At 62.4% G+C, this 22,393-nt stretch overlaps 2 protein-coding genes across 8 annotated transcripts in view; one reads left to right on the forward strand and one right to left on the reverse strand.

Moving 5' to 3' along the window:
• The first annotated feature begins 3,710 nt into the window (after positions 1-3,710).
• LOC311421647 (sodium-dependent proline transporter-like) lies at positions 3,711-13,350 on the forward strand. Its single transcript, XM_084493786.1, has 15 exons — positions 3,711-3,797; positions 5,625-5,811; positions 7,001-7,132; positions 7,231-7,379; positions 7,560-7,609; positions 7,806-7,944; positions 8,039-8,173; positions 8,283-8,386; positions 8,548-8,672; positions 8,822-8,934; positions 9,173-9,307; positions 9,505-9,604; positions 9,705-9,823; positions 10,018-10,191; positions 10,477-13,350. Exons 1-15 carry the CDS (start codon positions 3,732-3,734, stop codon positions 10,615-10,617), a joined length of 1,869 nt encoding a protein of 622 aa, XP_084349912.1. The 5' UTR covers positions 3,711-3,731; the 3' UTR covers positions 10,618-13,350.
• The window catches only part of STIM1 (stromal interaction molecule 1), an 81,590-nt gene continuing 72,503 nt past the window's right edge, over positions 13,307-22,393 (reverse strand). For 3 of the 7 annotated variants that reach the window (XM_084493733.1, XM_084493735.1, XM_084493734.1), the window contains 2 exons: positions 21,663-22,053; positions 13,307-14,210 (listed from right to left, as the gene is read on the reverse strand). In XM_084493733.1, coding sequence (XP_084349859.1) covers positions 13,661-14,210; positions 21,663-22,053 — 941 coding nt within the window. In that variant the 3' untranslated portion in view covers positions 13,307-13,660. Of the gene's footprint in view, positions 14,211-18,789; positions 19,254-21,662; positions 22,054-22,393 lie in introns of all 7 variants that reach the window. The other 4 variants (XR_014684931.1, XR_014684932.1, XM_084493736.1 and 1 more) reach the window with 2 other exon arrangements.

Below are 22,393 nucleotides of genomic sequence, written 5' to 3' on the forward strand. Positions count from 1 at the left end.
CTCTTGGCTGCCAGGGCACGCTGCTGTTCACGCTGAGCCTGCTGTCAACCAGCACCGCAGAGCTCCTTCTGCTGAGCTGCTCTCTGCCCATCCATCTCCCAGTCTGTGCCTGTGCCCAGCATTGCTCTGTCCTGGGTGCAGAACCCAGCATTTTCCTTCACTGAACTTCATGCCACTGATGATTGTTCAATGCTGCAATTTATCCAGATCCCTCTGCAAGGCCCCTCGTCCCTCCAGGAAGCCAGCAGCACCTCCCAGTTTAATGTCACCAAACTTGCTGAGGATGCATCCACTCCTGTATCCTGCTCACTGATAAAAACCTTGGCCCTAGGACTGAGCCCTGGGGCCCTTGCTGGTAGCCATCCACCAGCCAGATGTAGCCCCGTTTACTATTAAGTGACACTGAACACATGAGGGTGTTGGTTCCATCACAGCTCAGAACAAGAATGGTAATTACTGATCAGCATCAAGGTTGGCTCCAACGATGCCCAGGGCACCATCCGGCCCCATGCAGCCTGAGAGCTCCACGCACAAACACTGCGCTGAGGCTGGCAGCCCAAAAAGCTCTCATTTCAGAGAGGTGATGCAGGGAATATTTGGAACTGGTCAGGAAATGGGAATAAATTTGGGGTTGCTTCTCTACTTGATTGGAAAAAGGCCTGCAGAAGGAAAAAAATTGCATCTCGGATCATTTGAAGCCTGTGCTGTGTTCACGGATCTTTGCCTTCAAGTGCTTCTACTTTGAGTTTTACTCACTCTTTTTTGGTAAAACAATAGTAGGTGGGGCAGTTGCTTCACTTTATGAGGATGTGATTGTACGTCACGGGTTAAACTGCTGCAGAGGAAAACCAGCCTGCTCCCCGCCAGCATGGCTGTGGCAAGATCAGAACGAGCACAATAAACCCAGTGCCTGAGAGGTGAGTTTTGGAAGGAAATGTAGCAACGAAAAACAAACTTCCTGAGGCTGCACAACACCTTACCTCCACCCAGCTCGGAGACAGCTGTGGCTGGAGCGGCGCCTCTGTGCTAACGGGTTCCTGCTCCAGGCTCCCGCAGCGAGAGTTCCTCCGTCTGAGCGGGCTGCCGCAGGCTGGCTGAGACACGGGCACCTCGGCCACACGACTGAATTGAGCCCTTCCCGGCTGGGAAACCAGCGCTGAGCTGGGGCAGGACGCAGAACTGAACCGGGTTTGTCTCAGCACCTGGAAGTCACGTCGTGTGAAGCCACAGAGCAGAGGATCTGATCCTGCTGCACCCTCCTGCCCACCCACACGCCTGTGTCTGACCCAGCACGTGGCAGTAGGGGCCTGGCTGTGGGTCCCCCTCTCTGGCGTGCTCTGCAGGCCCCAGGTACAACACCCCAACAGGGAGATGTGGAGATCTGCACCCTGCCTCACCCAGAGCTGTGTGCTGTCCTGATGCTGGCCCGTCTCCGTACCAAGGGGTCCAAAAGGTTCCTGTCAGCAGGGAGCAGAGTTCAGGCCTCTCCTCACAGAGCTGTGACCATACTGATGGTGACACTGCTGGCTGTTTGCTCAGCGCAGCCGGGCAGGTCTCCAGTCCCAATTTCTTCCCGAGGAGGGGATTCGTGCTGGCTCTCCCTGCTCCTCCAGGTGAAGCTCTGCTTTCCCCCGTCCTGCTGCCTTGCTCTGTGTGCTCACAGGTTGCCTGCCAGGCACATCCTGAAGCTCCTCGCAGCACAGCAGTGCCAGGCTGCCCGGCTGGGTGCAGCCCTGCTGCAAGTGGGGAGCTGTCAGGCTCAAGGAATGTTTCTGGCCAAAAAGCAGGGGAAACCGTGAGAGCGAGGTGGAGGCTTGAGTCACGGACTGAGCTGCAGAGAGCTGCCTGAGTCCTGCCAGGGACAAAAAGGCTGTGCTGCTGCGACTCCGGCTCTGAATGCCTCTGGGCTACAGCGTAAGTCGTGAGCATCCTACCCGTTTCGGGGGTGGTTCTTGTGGGATCTGGTCTGTAAGGAGAGAATACAGATGGCAGAGTCTAATCCCCCACTGCCTGGCTGTTTTGCATCACAACACTTTGTGCTAACTTTCCGACCCTGAGCACTGCTCCCTCGGTTGTCCTGGGGCGACGTTTTGCAAGGCAGTGTCATAAACAAGGCGGCCAAAATAGCCCAGGCTAAAAATAGCTCTTCATTCCCTTCTTTTGGATGGAATTTCGGTTAATTCCTTGACCCAGAGAAATCTGCAGCAATGAGAGAATAAGAGAGAGAGAGGGGCTGCCTTCCTGCAAGCTCTGGGGCTCGCCCTGCCCCGGCACCACCGCAGCGCCCTGGCAGATGGCACGAGAAGGAGGGACCATAGTCAGCACGCAGAATGACTCCTTCTTCCTTTGGTTTCCTCTCACCATGAGCTTCCTTTTTCTGCTCACTTGAGTTCAGTTGCACTCAACCCACAAAGACTTTATGCAGTCTTTCAGAGAGCCACCAGCTTGGTGTACAACTGGGCGGCTCGAGACCCGCTCTCATCCTGAAGGAAAAGGGGTTTGGGTTGAGAAGAGCTGACCCCGTATTTGAAGTCATCCTCCTCTCTCCCCTCCCTGCTGTGGTGGGGGAATTGCCCTGGTTCAAGGTTTTTTTCCTGCTTCTGAGGAACCTGCTGTGTTCAGGGGTTAGAAACAGCTGGCTGTAGATGTGGTGTCAGGGAAATGGCCAAAGAAAGGCAGGGCCAGTGCCTCAGCTGTGAAAAATGTGTGCGATACTGAGAGACGGACAGGAGCTGGTGTGAAACGGGGACCAGGGATCTGACCCGGTGTCCCCTGGAAGATGCAGAGGACAGGAGGCAGAAATGCTGAGAAGAGCAGGAGATGACTCCGGGGCTGTGACGGGGAAGCTGCAGGAGCAGTACTGAGTCCTCCGTGGGTAGATCACAGCTTTGGCTCCAGCTCTCAGCAGCAGCCTGCCTCCCACCAGAAGAAACACGCCACTATTTCTGCGCCTCATTCGGCCGGCTTTCCAGACACTAACCGGGAAAACGGGGTAACAGTAGTGGGTGTTTTGGGGGATGCAGCCACCACAGATAACCAGGAGAAGGAGTTAGAGCCATTCCTGAAACTGCTCCTTCCTTCTGCCGCGATGCTGTTCGGCTTGGAGGGGACAGCGGACCCCCTGCGTCCCTCAGTGCCACCTCCCCTCCTCCTCATGCCTTCATTTCCACAGCATGGGGTTGGAGACAGGCACCATCGACCCCCTCCTCTGCACTGGGATCAGGACTTTTGCAGTGCCATGGCCCCAAGTGCCCCCGTGCCCCTCTTGTGCTGGATCGTGGGTGGAGAAGGCACCAGGGCGCTCCAGCAGCGTGGCTCAGACAGGGCTTGGGGGAGCCCAGCACAAAACCACATCCCCACGGCCAGCCCCACTGGCCCCCAGCTCCCCCTGAGCAGGGAGCGATGCCTCCCGTCCCCGTGGCTGCACAAGGGAGTGGGGCAAGTCATTTGGGGAGGGGTTGTTGGGCCACGGCCACCCGAGGTCCACCACAGCAGGTCCCATGGGTCTCACTGCATCAGGTCCCATCACAGCAGGACCCATGGATCCCATCACAGCAGATCCCTTGGGTCCCATCACAGCAGATCCCTTGGGTCCCATCACATCAGGACCCATGGATCCCGTCACATCAGGTCCCATGGGTCCCATGGCAGCAGGTCCTGCCGTGTGCCGGGGCGGAGCCGTCCCTGTCTCAGGTGAGCTGTGCCGCCCGGCCCTGCCTCCCGAGCAGGAAATGCCGGGCACCGGGCACCTCGACACGCCGGGGCTCGTGCCCCCCAGCTCACCACCGGAGCCCACGGTAGGACCGGGGCCCTGGGGAACGTCCCTGACCTGCCCCGGTGCTGGGGCCAGGCCCCCAGCGAGGTGTGGAGGGAGCAGCGCTGGGGACGATCCCGTGGGGGCTCCGCAGCACGCTGCCCCTTAGACCCCACATCCTGGAGGCCACGGGGATGGCAAACTTTTGGATCCCAGCGTGTCTGGGACCCCCGTGCAGCCCCACCACGGTCAGGCTGTGCCGGTGGCAGCTCCGCTGCCCTCCCTCCGTCCCCATGGGCAGGCACCTCGCCTCAGCACAGCGGCTGGGGTTTCTCAGGGTGCTCACCGTGCCCAGAGCCTGGCATCGCCCTGGGCTCAGGGCAGGTCTCCCACCCGCCTGGGGACGGTGCTGACCCCGAGCAGTGTGGGGCACGTCAGCGTTCGGGGAGATGGGGCTGGGGGCGGCCACGCTGCCTTGGCACCATCCTCAAGCCCCCGGCTCACACGGGGCAGCGCTGGGCAGGGCGAGCCCCTGTCCGTCCCCTCACCCTTCAGAGGTGCTGCACATTCGCCGCCTGCCTGGTTTGAAGCAGCAGGGAGGCAGGAGGGTGCCCCTTTTTTTGTAGTGGCAGCCACTTTTCCATCGCCCGGGGCGAGGAGGAAGGAGGACAGCGGCGGTGGGGACCCCCAGGGGGTGTCAGCAGCAGCAGGGCTGTGGGGCCGTGCCCAGGCTGTTGGAAACACGCTGGCAGTTCTGTGCTGTGCTTCCCGCTGGCCCTGGCTCTGATTCTGTGCCAGGCAGGAGGCAGAGCCCGCTCGGTGGCCCTGCCCCAGCGGCACAGCTCACCTGAGGTTTGCTTCGATCACGCACAGACAGGAGGCCCTGATACCTGCTGCCTTGTGGGCAGCTGCCCGGGGAGGCTCTGCCTGGTTTGTGCAGGACACGAGCTCAGCTGGGTGCAGGCACAGCCAGGATCGGGCACCTGGAGGGAGCTGCGCTGTGCCAAGGACCCAAACAGCCCCAAAACGCCCGTGTTTTGGGGCACCCCGTGGTATCTCCCTGCAGAGCAGCCCCAGCAGCACCGGCTGCTGCAGACACGTCCCCTCCCGGCCACGGGAGGACAACGGGACACAGGCACGGGCTGGGTGCTGGTGCCTGCAGCCTCTGGGGCCTGCAGAGCTCCCGTGCAGCTGGGTTTGCAGAGCACTTTCCCATCCCGTTGATTGAGAAGGGACGGTGTGGGCCAAGGAAAAGGGTGCTGTGCACGACACGGCCCCTCCGAGGGGGTGTGCACAGCCCTGGGGTCTGCAGCGCTGACACCCCGCTGGCAGTAGCCGTGCTGAGACAGGGCTGGGTGCAGGACAGGGCATCTTCCTCACCTCATCCTCCTCACCTTCCTCTGCTCTGGGGGCAGCAGGGTTGAGGCGAGGGGAGGGCTCAGCTGGCTCCGTGCAACCGCTTTGCTGCTCGGGGGCTGGTAAAGCAGCTCTCGGGGGGTCCTGCATGGATGTCTGGGCCCTGCAGGCTGCTGGTAACGTGGGCTGGGCTGGGATGTGCGTCCGGGGCTGGGATTTGGGATTTGGGAACCCCTCTGCTGCCAGCTCTGCTGCACCAGACCCCACCAGGGCTTTCGGACACCCCCAGCCCTGCCCCTGGCTGCTGCAGGCTGGGGGTACAGGGAGCTCTGTGCGGGACCCCCAACCCATGCCCCACATTGGGGCACCACGGGCTCCTGTGGTGTGGGTCCTGGGGGACCCCAGAGCACATTTGGGAACCCGAATAAGAGCCTGGCCCTGAGCCCTGCCGAGGAGCCTCACGGAGCCTGCAGCCCATGGCCAGCAGCCCCCGACACCCCGCTCCCCTCCGCAGGTGAACATCTTCCACGAGCAGGGTCCGACCGCCGGCCAGCCCTGCCCAGAGCCCCCAGCCCCACCTGAGAGCCCCCCCCGGGAGACCTGGGCCGGGAGGTACGAGTTCCTGCTGTCCTGCCTGGGCTACTGCGTGGGGCTGGGCAACGTCTGGCGCTTCCCCTACCTCTGCTACCGCAACGGAGGAGGTGGGTGCAGCGAGGGGCCACGTCCCTGCACCGAGCACTGCCCGAATGGGTGCAGGGAATGTGGGTGCTGGAGGGGGGGGGACGGCGTGCCAGGGCCAGGGGCTGCGCTCCCCGTGGGGAGCACACGTGTGCCGGGGGGCTCCAGGCTCCTGGCACTGCTGCTTCCATCCCACTGCGAGGTGAAGGATGCTTTGTGGGTGCAAGATCCGTGCCGTCGCAGGCGGGCAGGCGGCCAAGCAGGGGGAATGACCCGTGGCAGGACAAAGGGCAGGCTCGGCACGCAGCCTGCCTGCTGTAACGCCCCAGCACGCGGGGCTGCCCCGAAAGAAACCTCCCCAAAGGCTGCTCACCAGCCCCTCGCTGCTTCTGCCCCTCTGAAATCCCCAGATCCTTCCTCCTGCACCCGGACCAAGGCCCCTCTCCCCGTGTCCTGGCACTGCCGTGTCTCTGGGCTCGCTGTGCTGCCTCCTGGCACCTCTCCGTGCCACCCCACTGACAGAGGCCCTGCACCCATCCTGCCCGGCCCCATAGCCTCTGCCCCCATCCCCAGCCGCCCCCAGCACAGGGGTGTCCCCAGCCAGCCCCCCCCCCCATCCATCCCTGCCCGCCCCGTGGTGCTGTGTGGGTCTGGGGCCGTGCCAGCAGCTGGTTGGGATGGGGCTCAGCAGGGCTGAGCTTTGCTCCCTGCCTCACGCCAGGAGGAATTTGGCCTTTGGGGCTGGGCTCGGGGTGCTGCCAGCAATGGGGCCGCTCGCTCTGCTCCGGGCACAGGCGTGGGGCTCACTGCGGGCAGGAGCGTCTCACCCTTCCCCTCCTGCAGCCCCAAATGTTCCAGTGCAGGGGCCCTAAAGCCCCCACAACCCCCCAGATGCCAGCCCAGGCTGCCTCCAGCCCCCCCAGCCCGATGCCCACAGTCCTGGGCACTGCTGCAGCACCCGGGGCTGCCTCTCCACCACCCACACACCTCAATCCCCCTGGCTCCTGTCTCGGGTCCCTGCTGTGGGGCTGACGAGGACAGCCTGTGGGACACAGCCAGCAGCCCCTGGGGGTTCCCTGCTCCCCTGTGCCCTGCCCAGACTCGTGTCCTTGCTGCGGGTGCAGGACCACACATCTGCCCTCTGGGGAGCTGCTGGACCCCGGCACAGCGCCCACCGTGCCCCTGACCCCGCCACCCTTCTGCTCCTCCCAGGTGTCTTCCTCATCCCCTACTTCATCATGCTGTTCCTCACGGGAATGCCCCTCTTCCTGATGGAGCTGAGCCTGGGGCAGTACGGGGCCGCAGGGCCCATCACGGTCTGGAAGTGCTGCCCCATCCTGCGAGGTAGGGCTGGGGCTGGGGGCTCCTCTCCCTGCGCCCCCCGCAGCCCCCGGGCAGGTCCCTGCTGAGGCAGCCCCTCTCACCCCTCTGCCCCGGCGCAGGCGTTGGCGTGGGGATGCTGCTCGTGTCCTCCCTGGTGTCCCTCTACTACAACGTCATCATCGCCTGGACCTTCTACTACCTGGGCTCGTCCTTCCAGAGCCCCCTGCCCTGGTCCTGCGATGCCCCCCGGAACGCGGAGCTCTGCCAGGTCGGTGTCCCCGGGCTGGGGCCGCGGGGCCAGATGCTGCAGGGGGTCCAGGGGGGGCTCCCTGGGGCCAAACTTTGCCTGCAGCAGGAGAGGAGGGGGCGGATGGTTGGGCTGGGGCTGAGCCAGGGCCAGGAGGGTGGTGGTGATGGTAACGGTGACGGTGACCTTGCTGTGTTGCAGAACGCATCGGGGAGCGCCACCCACGCCAGCGCCAGCGAGGCTTTCTGGAAGTAAGTCAGGGGGGACTGAAACTGGGATGGGGCTGAGCCCACAGGCAGCAGCCGGTGGTGCTGGAGGCTTTGTGAAAGGCAGAGGGGTGGGCGAGGACACTGAGGAGGAGGCGAGGGTGCCCTGCAGCAAGGGGACTCCCGGTGCCGGTGCCGCGCTCTGCATCCCGTCCCGCTGACCCGTGTCCCCGTGCCACAGCGAGCAGGTGCTGGGGGTGACGCACAGCTCCGGCCTCGGGGACCCCGGCCCCGTGCAGTGGCCCCTCGCCCTGTGCCTGCTGGCGGCCTGGGTCGTGGTGTTCCTCTGCATGCTGAAGGGCATCCGCAGCTCGGGCAAGGTGAGCAGCGCGCAGCCGGGGCGCGGGGGCGCCGCGGGGGCTTGGGGCTTCCCCACGGGCAGAGCGGGGCCGAGCGGTGCTGTGCCCCGTGCAGGTGGTTTACTTCACGGCCACCTTCCCCTACGTGGTCATCCTCATCCTCATCATCCGGGGGGCCACGCTGAACGGCTCCCTCGACGGCGTCCGCTTCTACCTCTCCTCTGACTGGAGCAAGCTGCAGAGCGCGCAGGTAACCCCGCGCCGGGGCCGGGGGGCCACAAACCCTGCGGTGGTCCCTGGGGTGGGGGCGGTGGGGCCGGGCTGGGGTCCCCTGCAGCCTCCCCGCCCTCGTGCCCCAGGTGTGGAGCGACGCAGCCTCGCAGATCTTCTACTCCCTGGGCATCGGCTTTGGGGGGCTGCTCTCCATGGCCTCCTACAACAAGTTTAACAACAACGTCATCCGGTGAGCTTGGGGCAGTGCTGGGGGACGTGGGCTGGTGGGGCACAGCCAAAGCTGGGGGGGGAGAAGGGAGGTCCAGGCCATGGGAATGTGTGGACCTGCCCGGGTGCTCCTGGGTCCACCCCTGCCCCGTGCACGTGGGGTTGTGACGCCCTCCCCGGCAGGGACACCTTGGTCATCGCCATTGGCAACTGCTGCACCAGCTTCTTCGCCGGCTTCGCCATCTTCTCGGTGCTGGGGCACATGGCCTTGAAGAAAGGCGTCCCCGTGGGCAGTGTCGCCGACTCAGGTATGGGTTTGGGGAGGGGAGGACACGTGTGTGCCATGCCAAGGGACATCCCAAAGCAGCTGAGCTCACCCAGCCTGGTCACCTGCTTGCTGGGCTTGGCCCTGCCATCACAGTTATCCTTCATGCTTCCCCTCGTCCCCCTCACCCAGGCCCTGGGCTGGCGTTTGTGGCTTACCCCGAGGCGCTCTCCCTGCTGCCTGGCTCCCCGTTCTGGTCCATCCTCTTCTTCCTGATGCTCTTCACGCTTGGAGTGGACACTATGGTGATTGTCACCCTGGGCAGCCCCACGTCCTGCCCCGTGCCTGGCCTTGGGGTGCCAGGTACACCCCGTCCTGGGCACGCAGACGGCACGATGTGCAGAGACCGGGAGCACGAGGCCAGGGCTGGGGTCGGGGTTATGGAGGATCCTTGTGTGGGGCTGTTCCTGGGGCAGCCACGTCCCATGGGGGGAGGCTGATGGTGATGGTGACATTCCCCCACCGACGTTCCCCATCCCCCAGTTTGGGAACATCGAGGGCATCACCACAGCCATCCTGGACGAGTTCCCGGCCCTGCGTGAGTGGAGGAGGAAGGCGCTGTTCCTGGGCGCGCTCTGCATCTCCTTCTACCTGCTGGGGCTCCTCCTCATCACCCAGGTTCGTTGGGTCCCGGCACCCCCATCCTGCAGCACCCACCCCCTCGGGTGACACCGGGGTGGGGGTCAGGGATCGGCCTCCTCTCCCCTTGGGCCTCCACACGTGTCCCAGGGCAGGAGGACAGAGGCCAGCGAGTGCCCTGGCATGGGCGGTGGCCCTGGCCGCAGGTGCTGACCCCGTCCCTCCCCACCTCACAGGGAGGCATCTTCTGGTTCACCCTCATTGACACGTACAGCACCGGCTTTGGGCTGGTCATCATCACCCTCTTCATGTGCCTCGGCATCTCCTTCTGCTACGGTGAGCGGGGCCGGGGGCTCGCTGGAGCCGGCTGTGTGCGCGCTGGGTGCACCCCGTGCCGCGGGGTGGTCACGCCTGCGTCTCCTCCTTGTGCCTGCAGGCATTGACCAGTTCTGCCAGGACATCAGGGACATGATCTGCCGGTGCCCGCCCTGGTGCAGCCACATGCTGGGGTACTTCAAGCTGTGCTGGGTCTTCTTCACGCCCTGTCTGCTGCTGGTAAGCATTGGGTGCTCACTCGAGGCCGAGGTTTGAGGGGCAACGAGCTCCTCTCCCAGCCTCCCAGAGCGGGGTTACCCCAGTCCCAGTGTCCTGGGCCCTTGATGGCTGCTGGAGGTGGCTTGGGGTGGCCTTGGCCCGGCTCCCTGTGGTGCTGCGCCGTCCCCTCACTCCTGCCCACGCTGCCCTTGCAGTTCACGCTCATCTACACCTTCCTGGAGATGTACGGCGTGCCCCTGCGCTACGGCTCCTACACGTACCCGGCCTGGGGCACGAGCCTGGGCATCTGTGTGGGCGTCCTCACCTGCCTGCAGGTCCCGCTCTGGGCCATCGTGGCCCTGTGCCGCGAGTCGGGGACGCTGAGTGACGTGAGTGTGCGGGAGGAGCAGGGGCACGGGGACGGGGACGGGGATGGGGTCACAGAGGGGCTGTCCTGGTGCTGGGGGTGGGAAGGGAGCGGGCAGCAGCAGACTGGAGGCGATGCTCTCCCGTCCCCAAGGGAGAAAAAGGGCTGAAGCCACGGAGCCTGGATGAAAGGTGGGGTCTGAGCCCCTCGGTGGCCGTGTCTGCGGCTGTCCCCTTCCCGCAGTGACACTGCCCTGTGCCCTGGGGGGGGCTCAGGGCAGCCCCTGCTCACCCTTGCCCACCTGCAGCGCATCCAGAAAGCCACCCAGCCCCTGAACTCCTGGAGGGCGGCCGGCGGCCGGGACGTGTCCGCGGAAGTCATCAACGTGCCGTTCACCATCACCCTGACCAGCAGCGACTTCTCCGCGCAGCCCGACAGCAACACCTAGGCTGATGCCAGTCCCGGTGCTGGGGACGCCCGGCCGGGGGCTGGCTGCTGGTGCACGAGGCTCCCCTCGCACCGTCACACGGTCCCAGAGGACATTAACCACTGATCCCAGCACGTTTTAATTCTCTTTCCTGGAAATGCTCTACATGCTCCAAAAAGTGTTTCTAAGGGACTTTCTGTGAGCAGCACCGGCTGCCAGGCTGTGCTCCAGCCCTACCCACCTCTGGGTGGTTGTTGTGTCCATCAGAGGTTTGGGGGCTGCTGCGCACGTCCCTGGCCCTGACCCAGCGCTGTCCCGGGGGGCCAGGCTGGCGGCAGTGCCCCTGCCAGTGGCAGCCACCTTGGGCAGGGTCCCAAGCACAGGAGGCTGGCACAGCCAGGGGCAGCTCCCTGTGCACCATCCTGAGCTGGGGGCAGAGCTGGGGTGGTTTCGGAGCCTCAGGGGGCTGCGAGCACACAGATGTGTTTGCTTGTGCTGCAATAAACTGTTCTGCAGCCCACCACGATGTGCATGGATGGATGGGCCGTGGGGACGAGCCCATGCACGCTGCTGCCTGCGGAGCTGCAGGGACCCATCCTGCAGGGCCTCATCCTGCTGCCGCCCCTCGGGGCGCAGTGCTGGGCTGCCGGGGGATGCGGGGCGTGGGTGTCCCCCTGGCTTTGGCTGCACACGCAGAGGGTGCGAGCGGGGTGAGGTGTTGTGAGGGCTGAGCAATGGCCAGGACGTGCCCGTCCTCTCCCTGCTCCTGCTGGGCTCCGCGGCTGTGCTGGCAGGACGAGGCCGTCCCCGCAGCAGCGTTACTGGGGCAGCACCAGTGGCTCCCACCATGGCCTGGAGGGAGAGGGCTCCGAGGGCACAGCACCGGGACCGCAGGGCCCAGGCACCGAGGGGACCCCCAGGGCTGCGGGCGGGTGAAGAACGCGGCAGGCGCCTGCTGGTAAAATATACTACATGCTTTATTGGATTTAAAAGTTTTATGAAATGACAAAAAAAAAAAAAAAAAAAAAAAAATCAAGAGTTGGCAGACGCGTCAACAGTTGCCGCTCAGTGGATCTCCAACCCCTTCTCCAGAAAGCATCCGCAGGTCTCCGCCACCGCGAGCAGCGCCGCCGGCCCCGGCTCCAGCCCGCAGCCCCCGCGCCCCGGGGGGGCTCCGTGAGGCCTCCCCGGCCCTCCCGGGGGTCCGGCTCCGCTCCCCGGCCGGCTCCGGCCGAGGCGGCGACAACGCCGACGGCGGGGGCAGAGCAGCCCCCGTCCACCGCCCCCGCTGCTGGGACCCCGTCCCCGCTGCCGGGAGCAGCCGCGGGGAAGCGCAGGCACTTAGTCATTTAGAGGAATTTTTCACTTATCTCAAAGCAACAGTGTAATTGTCTAACTACCACCTACAAAACGAAAAACACCTCGATAGCCCTTCCTGTATTGTCAACATACACGAATATATTACTCTGGCATAAAGCAAGGCCCCGAGGGGCTGTTGGCATCCCGCCCTGCCTCCCTCCCTACCCCTCCTGGACGTGCCCCTTCCCCTGCCGGCAGCGGCCGAGTCCCGGGTGGCCTCGGGGTAGCAGCTGCCTCCCAGGACGGTGCCGGCGGCCAGGGCCAGCGGCTCGGCGTGGACGGGGCGGTGGGAGCGGGACCTGGGCTTGGTGGAGCCCCGGCCGCGTCCGCTGGGGGAGGGCAGCGGGCAGGGGCTGGGGCTGGGGTTGGATGGAGAGGATTTGGCCCCGGGACGGAGCAGGGCTCAGCCAAGGGCATGGGCAGGGGCCTCCCCCTTAGCAGCTGTGCTGGGGAAGGTGCCTGGGGCAGGATGAGCCCCGCAGCCTCCCAGGGAGGACAGGGGAGCAGCCAAGCCCCGGGGCAGCACCCAGTGGTCAGAGCCCGGCCTCAGGGCAGGGAGGCTGCTGCCAGGTCCTGGTGAGCACCCTCCACCCACCCCAGCCTGCCCCAACCCAAGGGCAGAGCCCCACGGGCACGCACCCAGCCCCACACCCCCAGCCTGGAGGCTGCCCCCCAGCTTGGTCGTGCCCCGCACCCCCCCTCCGAGCTTGCCCTGGGGATGGGTGCCGTGGCTGTGTGTTTGCACAGTGCCTTGCAGAGAGGTGGCAGCAGCGGCTGGCCCTATCCCGATGCCCCTTGGGGATGCCCCGGGCCCTTCCCTGGTGCTCACACCCTGCTGAGTGCCAGCTGAGCTCTGGCCCTGGCCCTGCTCCCCTGGGCAGGGAAGCAAAGACAGGGGCAGGAGGGGGCTCCTCTGTCCCAGATCCAACCCCCACACCACGGATGGATGCCGCTGGTGCCATGCGCCCGGCGGGGGGAACGCTGCCCAGGGCAGAGCTGTGAGCACCCCGCGGGCGGCAGCTCCCTGGTGCGAGTGGGAGAAGCTTCAGCAGCGCGCTCCTGGCCGCACGAGTACCAGCAGGGGCAGGGCCCTCCCTCGCGAGGTATTGTACTTGCTCTCGCTTATCAAGAGCGCACAAAGAGGGCATTCCCCTTCCACCCTGGGGGCCAGGGTGCAAGAAAAGTGACTCATAAAGGGGAGGAGAACGGCTGCGGCGCCGGCCCCACCGCCGACACCTGCGGCACCCCCTGCCCGGGCTGCGGCACCCGGCGTGCGGCACGGCAAGGCTCCCGCCACCCCGGCCATCCAAACAGCCTGTGCAAAGGTTGGAAGAGGCAGAAGAAACAAAAACAAAACAAAAACACAAAATAATAATAAAAAATAAAAAAATAAAACCACATTGAAACCAAACCCAAATGCCGTGTGGCTGAGCGGAGGCAGGAGTAACTGGAAGCCATGCACAGCAAAGCTGGGGGCTGCGGGAACAGGGAGGGGGGAAAGGGCGGCTGCTGGCTTCGGGGGAGCGGTCGTCGTCTTGGTTTCTCAGAGATCAGGAAATAAATAAGTCGAGGTGGCTCCTCCCGCCGCGGGTGCTGACACGACTCGAAGGGAGGGCGCCCGTGGGGGCTGGGGGGGTGGCGCGGCGCTGCCCCCGGGCCCAGCGGGTCGCGTCCGTGCGGTTCCTCCTCCTCCTCCCTCCTCTCTCTACTTCTTGGGCTTCTTGAAGATCTTTAGGGGGAACTTCTTCTTGCTCTGGCCGAGGTCAACCTCGTCGCCCGTCAAGCTGCTGTCCTCGTCCCCCGGGCTCTTCTTGGCAGCCAGCTGCGGGATGCGGGTGCTCTTGGCGCTGTTGGGCCGGCAGTCAGAGATGGGGGAGGGGGTGTCGGGGTCGGTGGAGCTGGGGCTGTGCGACCGCGACGAATCCGAGTGGCTGTGCTTGCCGGCCGTCGGGTGGCTGATCTCCCCGAGGCTGGAGGACTTCTCCATGCCGTGGTTCACCGTCATCATCTTCTTCATCACCATGGGGCTCTCGGCCGGGCGCTCCGGCAGAGCCCCCGGCGCGGAGGCCTCGGCGTGCCGGCTGCCGCCGTTGGGGGTGGGCGCGCCGAGGGCAGGGTGCGCGGGGGCAGCCTCCTCCACGGACCTGGTCAGCAGGTTGGGGCGCGCCGCCAGCAGCTTGGGCGCAGCGCTGGGGATGCGCTGGTGGTCGCTCAGGTGCGGGATGCAGGACTCGGAGTCGCAGCGAGTTAAGTCTCTGGGGGTTGAAAGGCGGAGGAGGACAGCTCGTTAGCGCCGCTCGTTAGTGCCGCTCGCACCGCGGACCCCCCGTCTGTCCCCCCCACCCCCTCGCCCCCCCCCCGGCCCACACGCACACAGATGCAGCAGCTGAGGGTGGGGGCTCGGCAGGGGAAGCCCCCAGCAGAGCGCAGCACGCAGCCAGCCCGCGGCCCCTGGGGATGCAGGAGCGGGGCTGGGGCCTGCCCTGCTCCCGCTGCCTCCTCCTGCTGGTTCTGCTCCTCCCCACCAGCACCGGGCGGCTGCTGGTGGGGGCACCCCGGGGACGGGGCCTCACCCAGCCCCTCACGAACTGTCTGAGGCTTGTGGCACAGCCAGCCCTGCCACACCGCCAGCACCATGCGTAAATCCACGGCTCGGCTCCTGGTGGAGCCCGGAGGGACGGAGGCTCCAGCCCACGAGGGAGCAGCAAGTGCTCAGCCTGGACGTGCCAGCAACCATCGGCAGCGCCCTCTGCCCCCTTCCTGCCCTGGATCCCACAAAGCAGCCAGCTCACAGCGTTACACAGCTCATCCCAGCCCCCCGTGCCACACCAGGGCCGGATTTCAGGGCAATTTCACCAGAGGCTTCTCCAGACCCTCAGCTTGCATCTGTGTGCGCTCCCCGGCCGGCCCCAATGGCTCAGGCCCGCAGCCCGGCCCCTGCTGCCCAGCGGTTTGTGCCCCCAGCCTGCTGCCTGCTCGTGGTCCTCAAAGGCAACGGGGCGCCGCTCTGCCACCCCCAGCACCTCCTTCCCCAAGCGGGGAGCGGAGGCAGGAGGGACGGGAAGCCGCAGCCCCCATCGCCCCACAGCGCTGCTGTGCCCCGGCCCGACGGCCCCGTGGTCCCTCTGAGAGCTGCTGGCGTGCCCGTGCAGGATGGGTGCAGCCGGATGGAGCTGTGCTGCTGCCCCACTGCCTGCCCCACTGCCTGCCCCACGGCTGCCCCACGGCTGCCCTCACCCCTTGCAGTGCCACCAACGCCGCCTGCGGGGCACGCAGGGGCTGCGAGGGGTCGGTCAGAGCCACCTCTCGTCACCTGCACAGGCTGGGGGCAAGGAACACGGAGCGGAGAAGGGAGCGGAGAGGAGAAGAGCAGAGCGGAGGGCAGGGGAGAGGGTGAGGGAGGGGATGGGAAGGTGCTCGCCAGCTCGGGGCCGTGCTGCCCCCGAGAGCAGACAGTGGCCGTGCTGTGCCAAGCTCACCGCCCGGCCCGGGTGATGCCGTCAGGAGCAGCACGAGAGCTCAGAGGGAGAAAGGGGAAGGCAGGACGGGACGAGATGCCTCCACTACAGAGCTGGTGAAAAAGGAGAGCTCCAGGCAGCACCAGGACTGCACTGGTGGAGAAGTGGCTGCAGAAACAGAGCACAAGGGAGGTCACCTACACGGCTGTACCACTGTGAGGTGCTTGCAGAGGGAAGGGAGGATTATCCTCACAGCATTGTCCTTCGTCATAGCAGCAAGGGCATTTTGGAACAAACCTACTGAAAGAACTTGGGCTTTTGTTTCACAGCTCCACAGGAGGAAAGAGATATTAGAAAAACCTCACGGATGGCTAGGATACAGCCCGAGATCCGCTCCGAGAGCCCAGCTGCGGCGCCTGCCTCCTCTCTTATTTTAACAGGAGGAAAACAGCCGCAGGCATTGCTGGAATAGTCCCTGCCTTTCACACACACACGGCCGAGCCCATCTGCCATCCAAGCAGCAGGGCGCTGCATCCTCAAGGTTAGCAGCGGGCCGGGGAGCGCAGGAATCGAACAATTTGGATGGTGTGAAATCCCCAGCTATTCTGAGAGAGAGCTCTGGACGCGGTCCAAGGGAGACAACTGCGATGGAGGCACCGATGGAGACACGAGCTCACGGCTCCGGCCGCTGCCAGCGGATGCTGCGGCCGCCCAGAAGGTCACTTTCATGCAGGGAGGAGTGGATGCAGCTCCGGGGTTTCACTGGGATAACGGGGCCCACGGGCAGCTCTGCGAGCAGCAGTGACGTGCCCTACAAGTCGGTGGGGCTGCACATGGGCCCCTTGTGCCCCTTCCTCGCCAGCCCCCGTCTCGGAGCAGGTCTGGGGCGAGCTCAGCGCACGGCAGCAGTGCCCCGTGCTGCACACCACGGGCAGCGTGTCAGGGCTCACAGAAGCGTGTTTAGATTGTAACCTGCTCAGCTGAAATTCAGAGTTTTACCTACACCCGAGGATGGTTTTTTCCTGTAAAACCAACCCAGAGCTCCCACTGGCTGCCGTAAGCACAGAGGTGCCTGGAGAGAGTCCGTGAAGACATTCTTCTAAACAGAAGTGAGATAACAGCAAATACAGCAGAAGTTAGGGATCTCAGATGACTTCACAAATGCCTCATTTATGAGGAGGGCAGGCTTTCTCCCCACTGAGATCTGCAGACAGCCATTAATTCACCCAGAGTGCCTTCGCCTGCCTTGCACAAGGTCCTGACAAGGGACAAAAGCGGCCGCGCGGTCATGGCCGCGGAGAAAATGACGACAGCAGATGGAGAAACATCCTCTGGTGGTGGAGGATTTTCTTCCTCTGACTGCACACGCTGGAAACCCGATCCCGGACAGCTGGTCCCTGCCTCGCAGCAGGGGTACGGCTGCCTCTGGCTGGTGCCGAGGACCGGCCGGGAGCTGCTCCCCGGGCACGCCACGGCCACCGCGTCCCTTCCCCGGGACTGCTCTGATAACAGGAGACCCTCTGCACCAAGGGGCTGGCAGTTAATTTGTGTGGGTCCAGCTCCTCATCCCAGACATCCACGGCTTCCTTGGGATGTCCCAGCCCAGGCCAAAATGCTGGGTTTGCCACCGTGCTTCCATCCTCCATGCACAATGGGGGTCAGAACAGCCTGGCTCTGGCAGAGGTCAATGCTCCGATCGCCACGGTGCATCTGGAACATCCCTTCTGCAAGAACGCTCACCTCTACAGACGGACCTCTAGAGTCCTCTGGGGCTGTGGAGCTACAGAGAGAGCTAGGCAGGCCCCCAGGAGAAGGACCTGAGGAGCACAGGATGTGTTTCCCTGCAGACATTACGGGCTGTGGGCTCCTGCTGAGAAGGGACCTTGTTGGACTACAATTTCTTCTTCCCTTGCACTCGGGCTGGCTGTCCACAGCAGGACTGAAGGAACTGATGTCAGGAGGCAGGCCACCACCAGGCATTCTTCAGATATCCAAACGGTGCTAAGCTAAGCCTTTTTATCCATAATTTATCCAGTTATAGATCGGGAATGTATTCCCAAAGGGAGGGCGGATGTGCCACACGTGGGGACACGACCCAGCTGCGTGCTGACTTGGCCGGAGGCAGCACAGAGCTGGGGATGCTCCGGAGCCCAGAACAGGGACAAGAAGGGGAAAGATCACGGCCAGACAGCCAAAAAGGGCCGGCACGGACCCTGCTGATTTCCAGGAGGCTCCTGCTCCCGACTCGGGGCCGCAGGCTCTCCACAGGACGCGCCGGGCACGGGGCAGGGGCTGCATGGCACGGCAGGAAGGTGCCTCCAGACAAAGCACTGCTGCGTGCAGCACAGCTCCCCAGATGCTCCCCCCTCGAAAGACTCTGAGCTGACCATGAAACCAGAGAGCTGGGAGCCTCGTTTCATGCTTGTGAACGTCTCAGCTGTGCTGCAGTGCTGCCTGCTTCCTTTGCCATGCAGCCAGGCATGCTCACAGCCTGTGAGGAGTGAGGCTGGCCGAGCTCGACTGCCTGCAGGCTGATCTCTGCGCTGCTGGGGTTTTCTCTGCCCCCTTCCTACCTTGCTGCTCCACGAATCCAAACTGCCCACGGTGAATGAGAGAGTGAGGAAATGGGATGCACTGCGCTTTGCAAACAAAAGAAGCAAAAGATGGCAGAAAGAAAGGCTGGTAATGATGGAGGAAGAGGGGAGAGGACAGGACAATATAGAGTAACTACTTATTTTTCCTTGACCGCAGCCCATCGAATGATTTCCTCTGGTGGGCTCCTGCTGCCTGCTAAACCCAGGGGACAGGCTCCAAGAAACCGAGTGGTGCTTCAAGGGCATTGGACGTGACCGGGCTGCAGCAGGGCTCAGTGCTGTGGCCTCCCAGACCCTGCTGCCTCCGCGGCTCCCTGCCTCCCCCCGGGGTCCTGCAGCTCCCAGCTCCATCCACCCGCCTGGCACCGGGCAGCAGCGGCCGTGCAGGAGGCAGCACCGAATTTGCTGCACAGCTTGATCGTCCTGCTGTGACAGCCAGAGGCTCGGGAACGGCCTCTAATACACAATTCCACCCGTAATTTCTGCCCTTCTGTTCTAGGAGAGCTGTGAATTACTGTTTTTACCAGATCGCTGCCACCCGGCTTTTGCCGTGGCTGTCGGCTCCCCTCCCCGCTGGAAAAGGGTCGCCAGGGCAGGGGGTTTGGTCCTACAGACCCATCTCCACCCCGTTTATCCACCGGTACCACCTAAAGCAGGCACTGGCGAGCAGAAACCTCTGTGCACACAGCACCCTCCAACCCCTCTCCCTCCCAGGGACATCCAGCCCCCTCCATCAACATTTATAAACACACATCAGCCTTCAAAACCAGAACAGCTCTGACCTTATTTGCACCGGATCCTCTGAAGCCAATTGCAAAAGAGAAGCAGACAGTGAGGAGTTGGTGACAGTAACTGGGAGGCCACGCACCGGCCGTGCCTGCAGAGGACGTCCCTACCAGGTTAGCTCCGGGCAGATTTAGCACCACCAGGCACAGCTCGTGCGCAGGACACGGGGAGGACCGGCCTCCGAGCCTTCCTCTGGGGGAACGGGCTGTTTGAGACAAGTTTCTCGTGAGGTCTCGCCAACATTTGCGTCTGCTGGCCGCAAGAGCGGCTGAACTGATCAGATCCAGCAGTCCAAAACACCCAGGGCAGCGCTCTTCCTGCCCAGGATTTTTGTGGGTTCTGTTTTCATCCTTGGCAGTGACTCCCTGGAAGGCTTTTCTCAGCCTCAGATTCCCATCTGTTCTGCTCGCCAGTTTGGGAGGCTGCGGAGCTTGAGGGATGTTTATAAAGGCCTCTGAGACTGGTTGTACAAAAGAGAAATTAAGAGCAATATGTTGGCTTGCGCTGCGCCTTGCCTGCACGGCAGTATTTTTATAGGGATGCATCTAAGCAGGATCTGCTAAAGATGCAGTTGGGCAAAAATTTAAAAGCAACAACATTAAGAACCCGTTTTCGTACCCAATTCTTCAGGTTTGTTTTCCATGATGAATAGAGAATGAGGATGGATTTTGGGGTCTGCTATTGTGTAGCTGGATCAAACCTTACCCCCAATACTCCTATACTCTGCAGAACTACCCGCACTGCTAAAATCCTGCCGCAGCAGCTGCTCCCTCCTCTGGGAGCAGAAAGCAGTCCTGCCTGTGGGTGAGCAGTCAACAATGAGGTCCTGATAAGCTCCTAAGTGCCGGTGGGGAATAAGGAGATGCTGGTTATTCTCTCCTAATGACCTCTCAGCATCATTGCCTTTCCTAATGGGGATCCCAAAGCCACGCCGCATTTCCCTCTGCCACTCCCAGGGGAGCCTGCAGCACCAAGACTTTAAGCCAGTCAGCAATTAAGCATCTCTCTGATCAGGGCTCAGCTGAAAAAAAAAGTGTTTATAGAGCTATTTTTGAAACAGCATTTTTGAATCAGCCTTCGAGCCCCCAGGACAAGCCCCTTGTAGAGACAGGAAGGCCGGCTGTAAACACGGGCTGCCTGACATGAGAAGTATTCCCAGCTTTTATCTGTCAAGCTGGGACAGCCTCAGCCGAATTCAAATTGGCAGTAATTCATCTAAATTGTAACTAGGCTGCTTCTCATAATCACCGAACAAACATCACTGAATTAACCAAGGTGTTGCTCTTTACTGTCCACCTCAGTTTCTCCCCCCAGAACAGTCCAGAATGCTTTAATCTGTTTGTGACTGCTGGTGGCTTTACACAACTATTCGTAGCCTGGGGCTCAGAGACTGCTCTGCTCCATCAGGCACCCTCAGGCAGACCTGCTTTGAGACACAGAAGTTAGCGAGAGGGTCGGGCATCCGAAACAGAGGCTGTGCAAATGACATCGAACCGGAGATGTCAGGAGAGAGCCTACAGCTACGGGGAGAAGTTCCTACAAGTAAACGGAGCGATGTACAAGATGCCAGGACAAATGAGGATGTGGTGACTGGGGATGGTTTTCTGTCTGGATACAGAAATGTGCGAAGACGCTGCCCTGACCTGCTTCTGCCATGACAGAGCTCCGGTCGTCTCCCATGTGCGTGCTTCCTGTTCTGAGGGCAAGGACTATTTTTAATTGTACAAAGGAGAAAGCAAAGAGCAGAGAGATGACGTGACGTGGCCACAGCCCCAGGGCAGCTCTCTGGCAGGGAGCGGTGGGATTCCCCCGTGGACAGGCACAGCCCCTCTCCCCTGCCTGCTTCATTCAGCACCAGCACCTCCGCGCCTGCAACGCCCCCGAGCTGAGAGCACTCACCGCAACCACTGCTCCAACCTCAGCTGGGTTTTGAACCAAGCACCCCGAGGGATGCAGGCTCACACAGCGCTCTGGAGTTGGGTAAAAAAAACCCCGACTGCTGCCACGGCCCTGCTCTGGGAGAAGGCCACCCAGGGCCACCCAATAGACATCACCCTCTGCTCGGGCCACAGAACGTCTCTAAACATCTCGTGGGAGTGCTGCTTCTCTGGCTGCCCCAGTCCTTCCCATCTCTAACGTCAGCGTGGAGGTAACCAGCTCCTCGGGTCCTGCCTGCACACAGCGAGCCTCCCTCCCTGGCTGTTACCACTGAGAGGGAACAGACTGAAGGCAGCGATCCAGCCGCGAGAAGCTTCACCTCCTGTTCTCACTACCCAGCTGTTCCTTAGCCAAGCACAAAATGCCTCGTCCCTTCCCAAAACAGAGCAGGTGAAGAGTCGCTCTGAAACACAAAATTCCTAAATGCTGTTTTTTGCCTCTTCTTAAAACAACAGCACAAATTGTAACCCTCCAGCAGCTCTGACTACTTGCTCACAGTACCTACCCGTTACGTTTCCTTTGCAATTTGCTTGTGAAGACCCCAAACAAGTCAAGGCTTCAAATAAGGTCAGTGTTTGTTTGATTACTTGTGTTACCTTTGCTCTCCCAGGTGCATCACCCAAGGACTGACTTATTAAGAGGTACCTGGGTGCCCAGGAATTCTCATTTGTTGAGCTACAGCTGAACCACAGCACCTCCGTGGTTTATGCACCCACTGTGGTCATAGGTATGGGAATGGGCCACAGAGCACTCATCACAGAGTCCACTTGCATGGGGGAGAGGTTGAAGAATCAAAAAATGTGGATAAATAATGAAACAGAGGCCCAAAAGGAAAGGGCACAAGGAATCTAGGAGAAAGGGCACCCCAGCAAGCATCAGCTCTGAGACACAGCAGGCAAGGGGGAGCTAGAAAAGAAACAGCAAAATATACCCAAAGCTCTCAGTGCGACAGCGAACTCCAGAGGTGACATCAGGAGGGGGTAGATCAGGGGTGGAGTCCATCTGAAGGAAATAAGAGGTGGTGGTGTGATGGTAATAGATAGGGTGGACATGGGAAGCAGGAGCAGGTGCAGTAGTGGTGGATGAGGAGCAAGAGGTGGCGGTGGTAGCAGATGATGGGCTGGTGCCAGGAAGGTCGGAACTGAAAGACTGTCCAGAGGAGAGGCTGTGCATTCGACGGAGAGAGACTCTGCCTGCCAGGTAATGGGCAGGCTGGCCCGACTCATTCTGGCCTTGCACGTAACTCTCTACCAACCTCTGAGATCCGTGGGCGTGCTGTGGGTCCACCAGGCGCTGGCGAACTGTGCTGGGCAAGGCAGGAGCTGCAACGAGAGAAAGGGGAGAATGCTGAAGGCAGCTGGCACACCCCGCACGTCGGATCAGCAAGGCAAAGCTGCCACCCACGGCCAGTGCTACGCATCACAGCACCATGCCTTCTGTCCCCAGGACACTCGCTTGGGCCACTGCAGCCACCCCGCCTTGTGCTATCGGTTATGCTGGTTTAATGCGGAGGAAGCATTAAAGCTGCTGCTGCTGCTGCTGAACATGCCAGATTAATGACCAGCCCATGAGAAACTACGCTTGGCATTCCTGATGTAGGTGCTTTCTGAACACCTTATCTGATCATCTTGCTTGAAGCAGAAACTCGCTGCATGATTCATC

The sequence above is a fragment of the Aythya ferina genome (genome assembly GCF_964211825.1).
Source record: "Aythya ferina genome assembly, chromosome: 1".
Taxonomy (NCBI): domain Eukaryota; kingdom Metazoa; phylum Chordata; class Aves; order Anseriformes; family Anatidae; genus Aythya; species Aythya ferina.

What these genes read in the sequence shown, in the direction of transcription:
- LOC311421647 (XM_084493786.1), top strand. Translation starts at nt 3,732, where the DNA reads ATGCCGGGCACCGGGCACCTCGACACGCCGGGGCTCGTGCCCCCCAGC. An exon ending in GTGCTGCCCCATCCTGCGAG is followed by an intron (nt 7,133 to 7,230) that starts GTAGGGCTGGGG and finishes GCCCCGGCGCAG; the next exon opens with GCGTTGGCGTGGGGATGCTG. An exon ending in TCACGCCCTGTCTGCTGCTG is followed by an intron (nt 9,824 to 10,017) that starts GTAAGCATTGGG and finishes CTGCCCTTGCAG; the next exon opens with TTCACGCTCATCTACACCTT.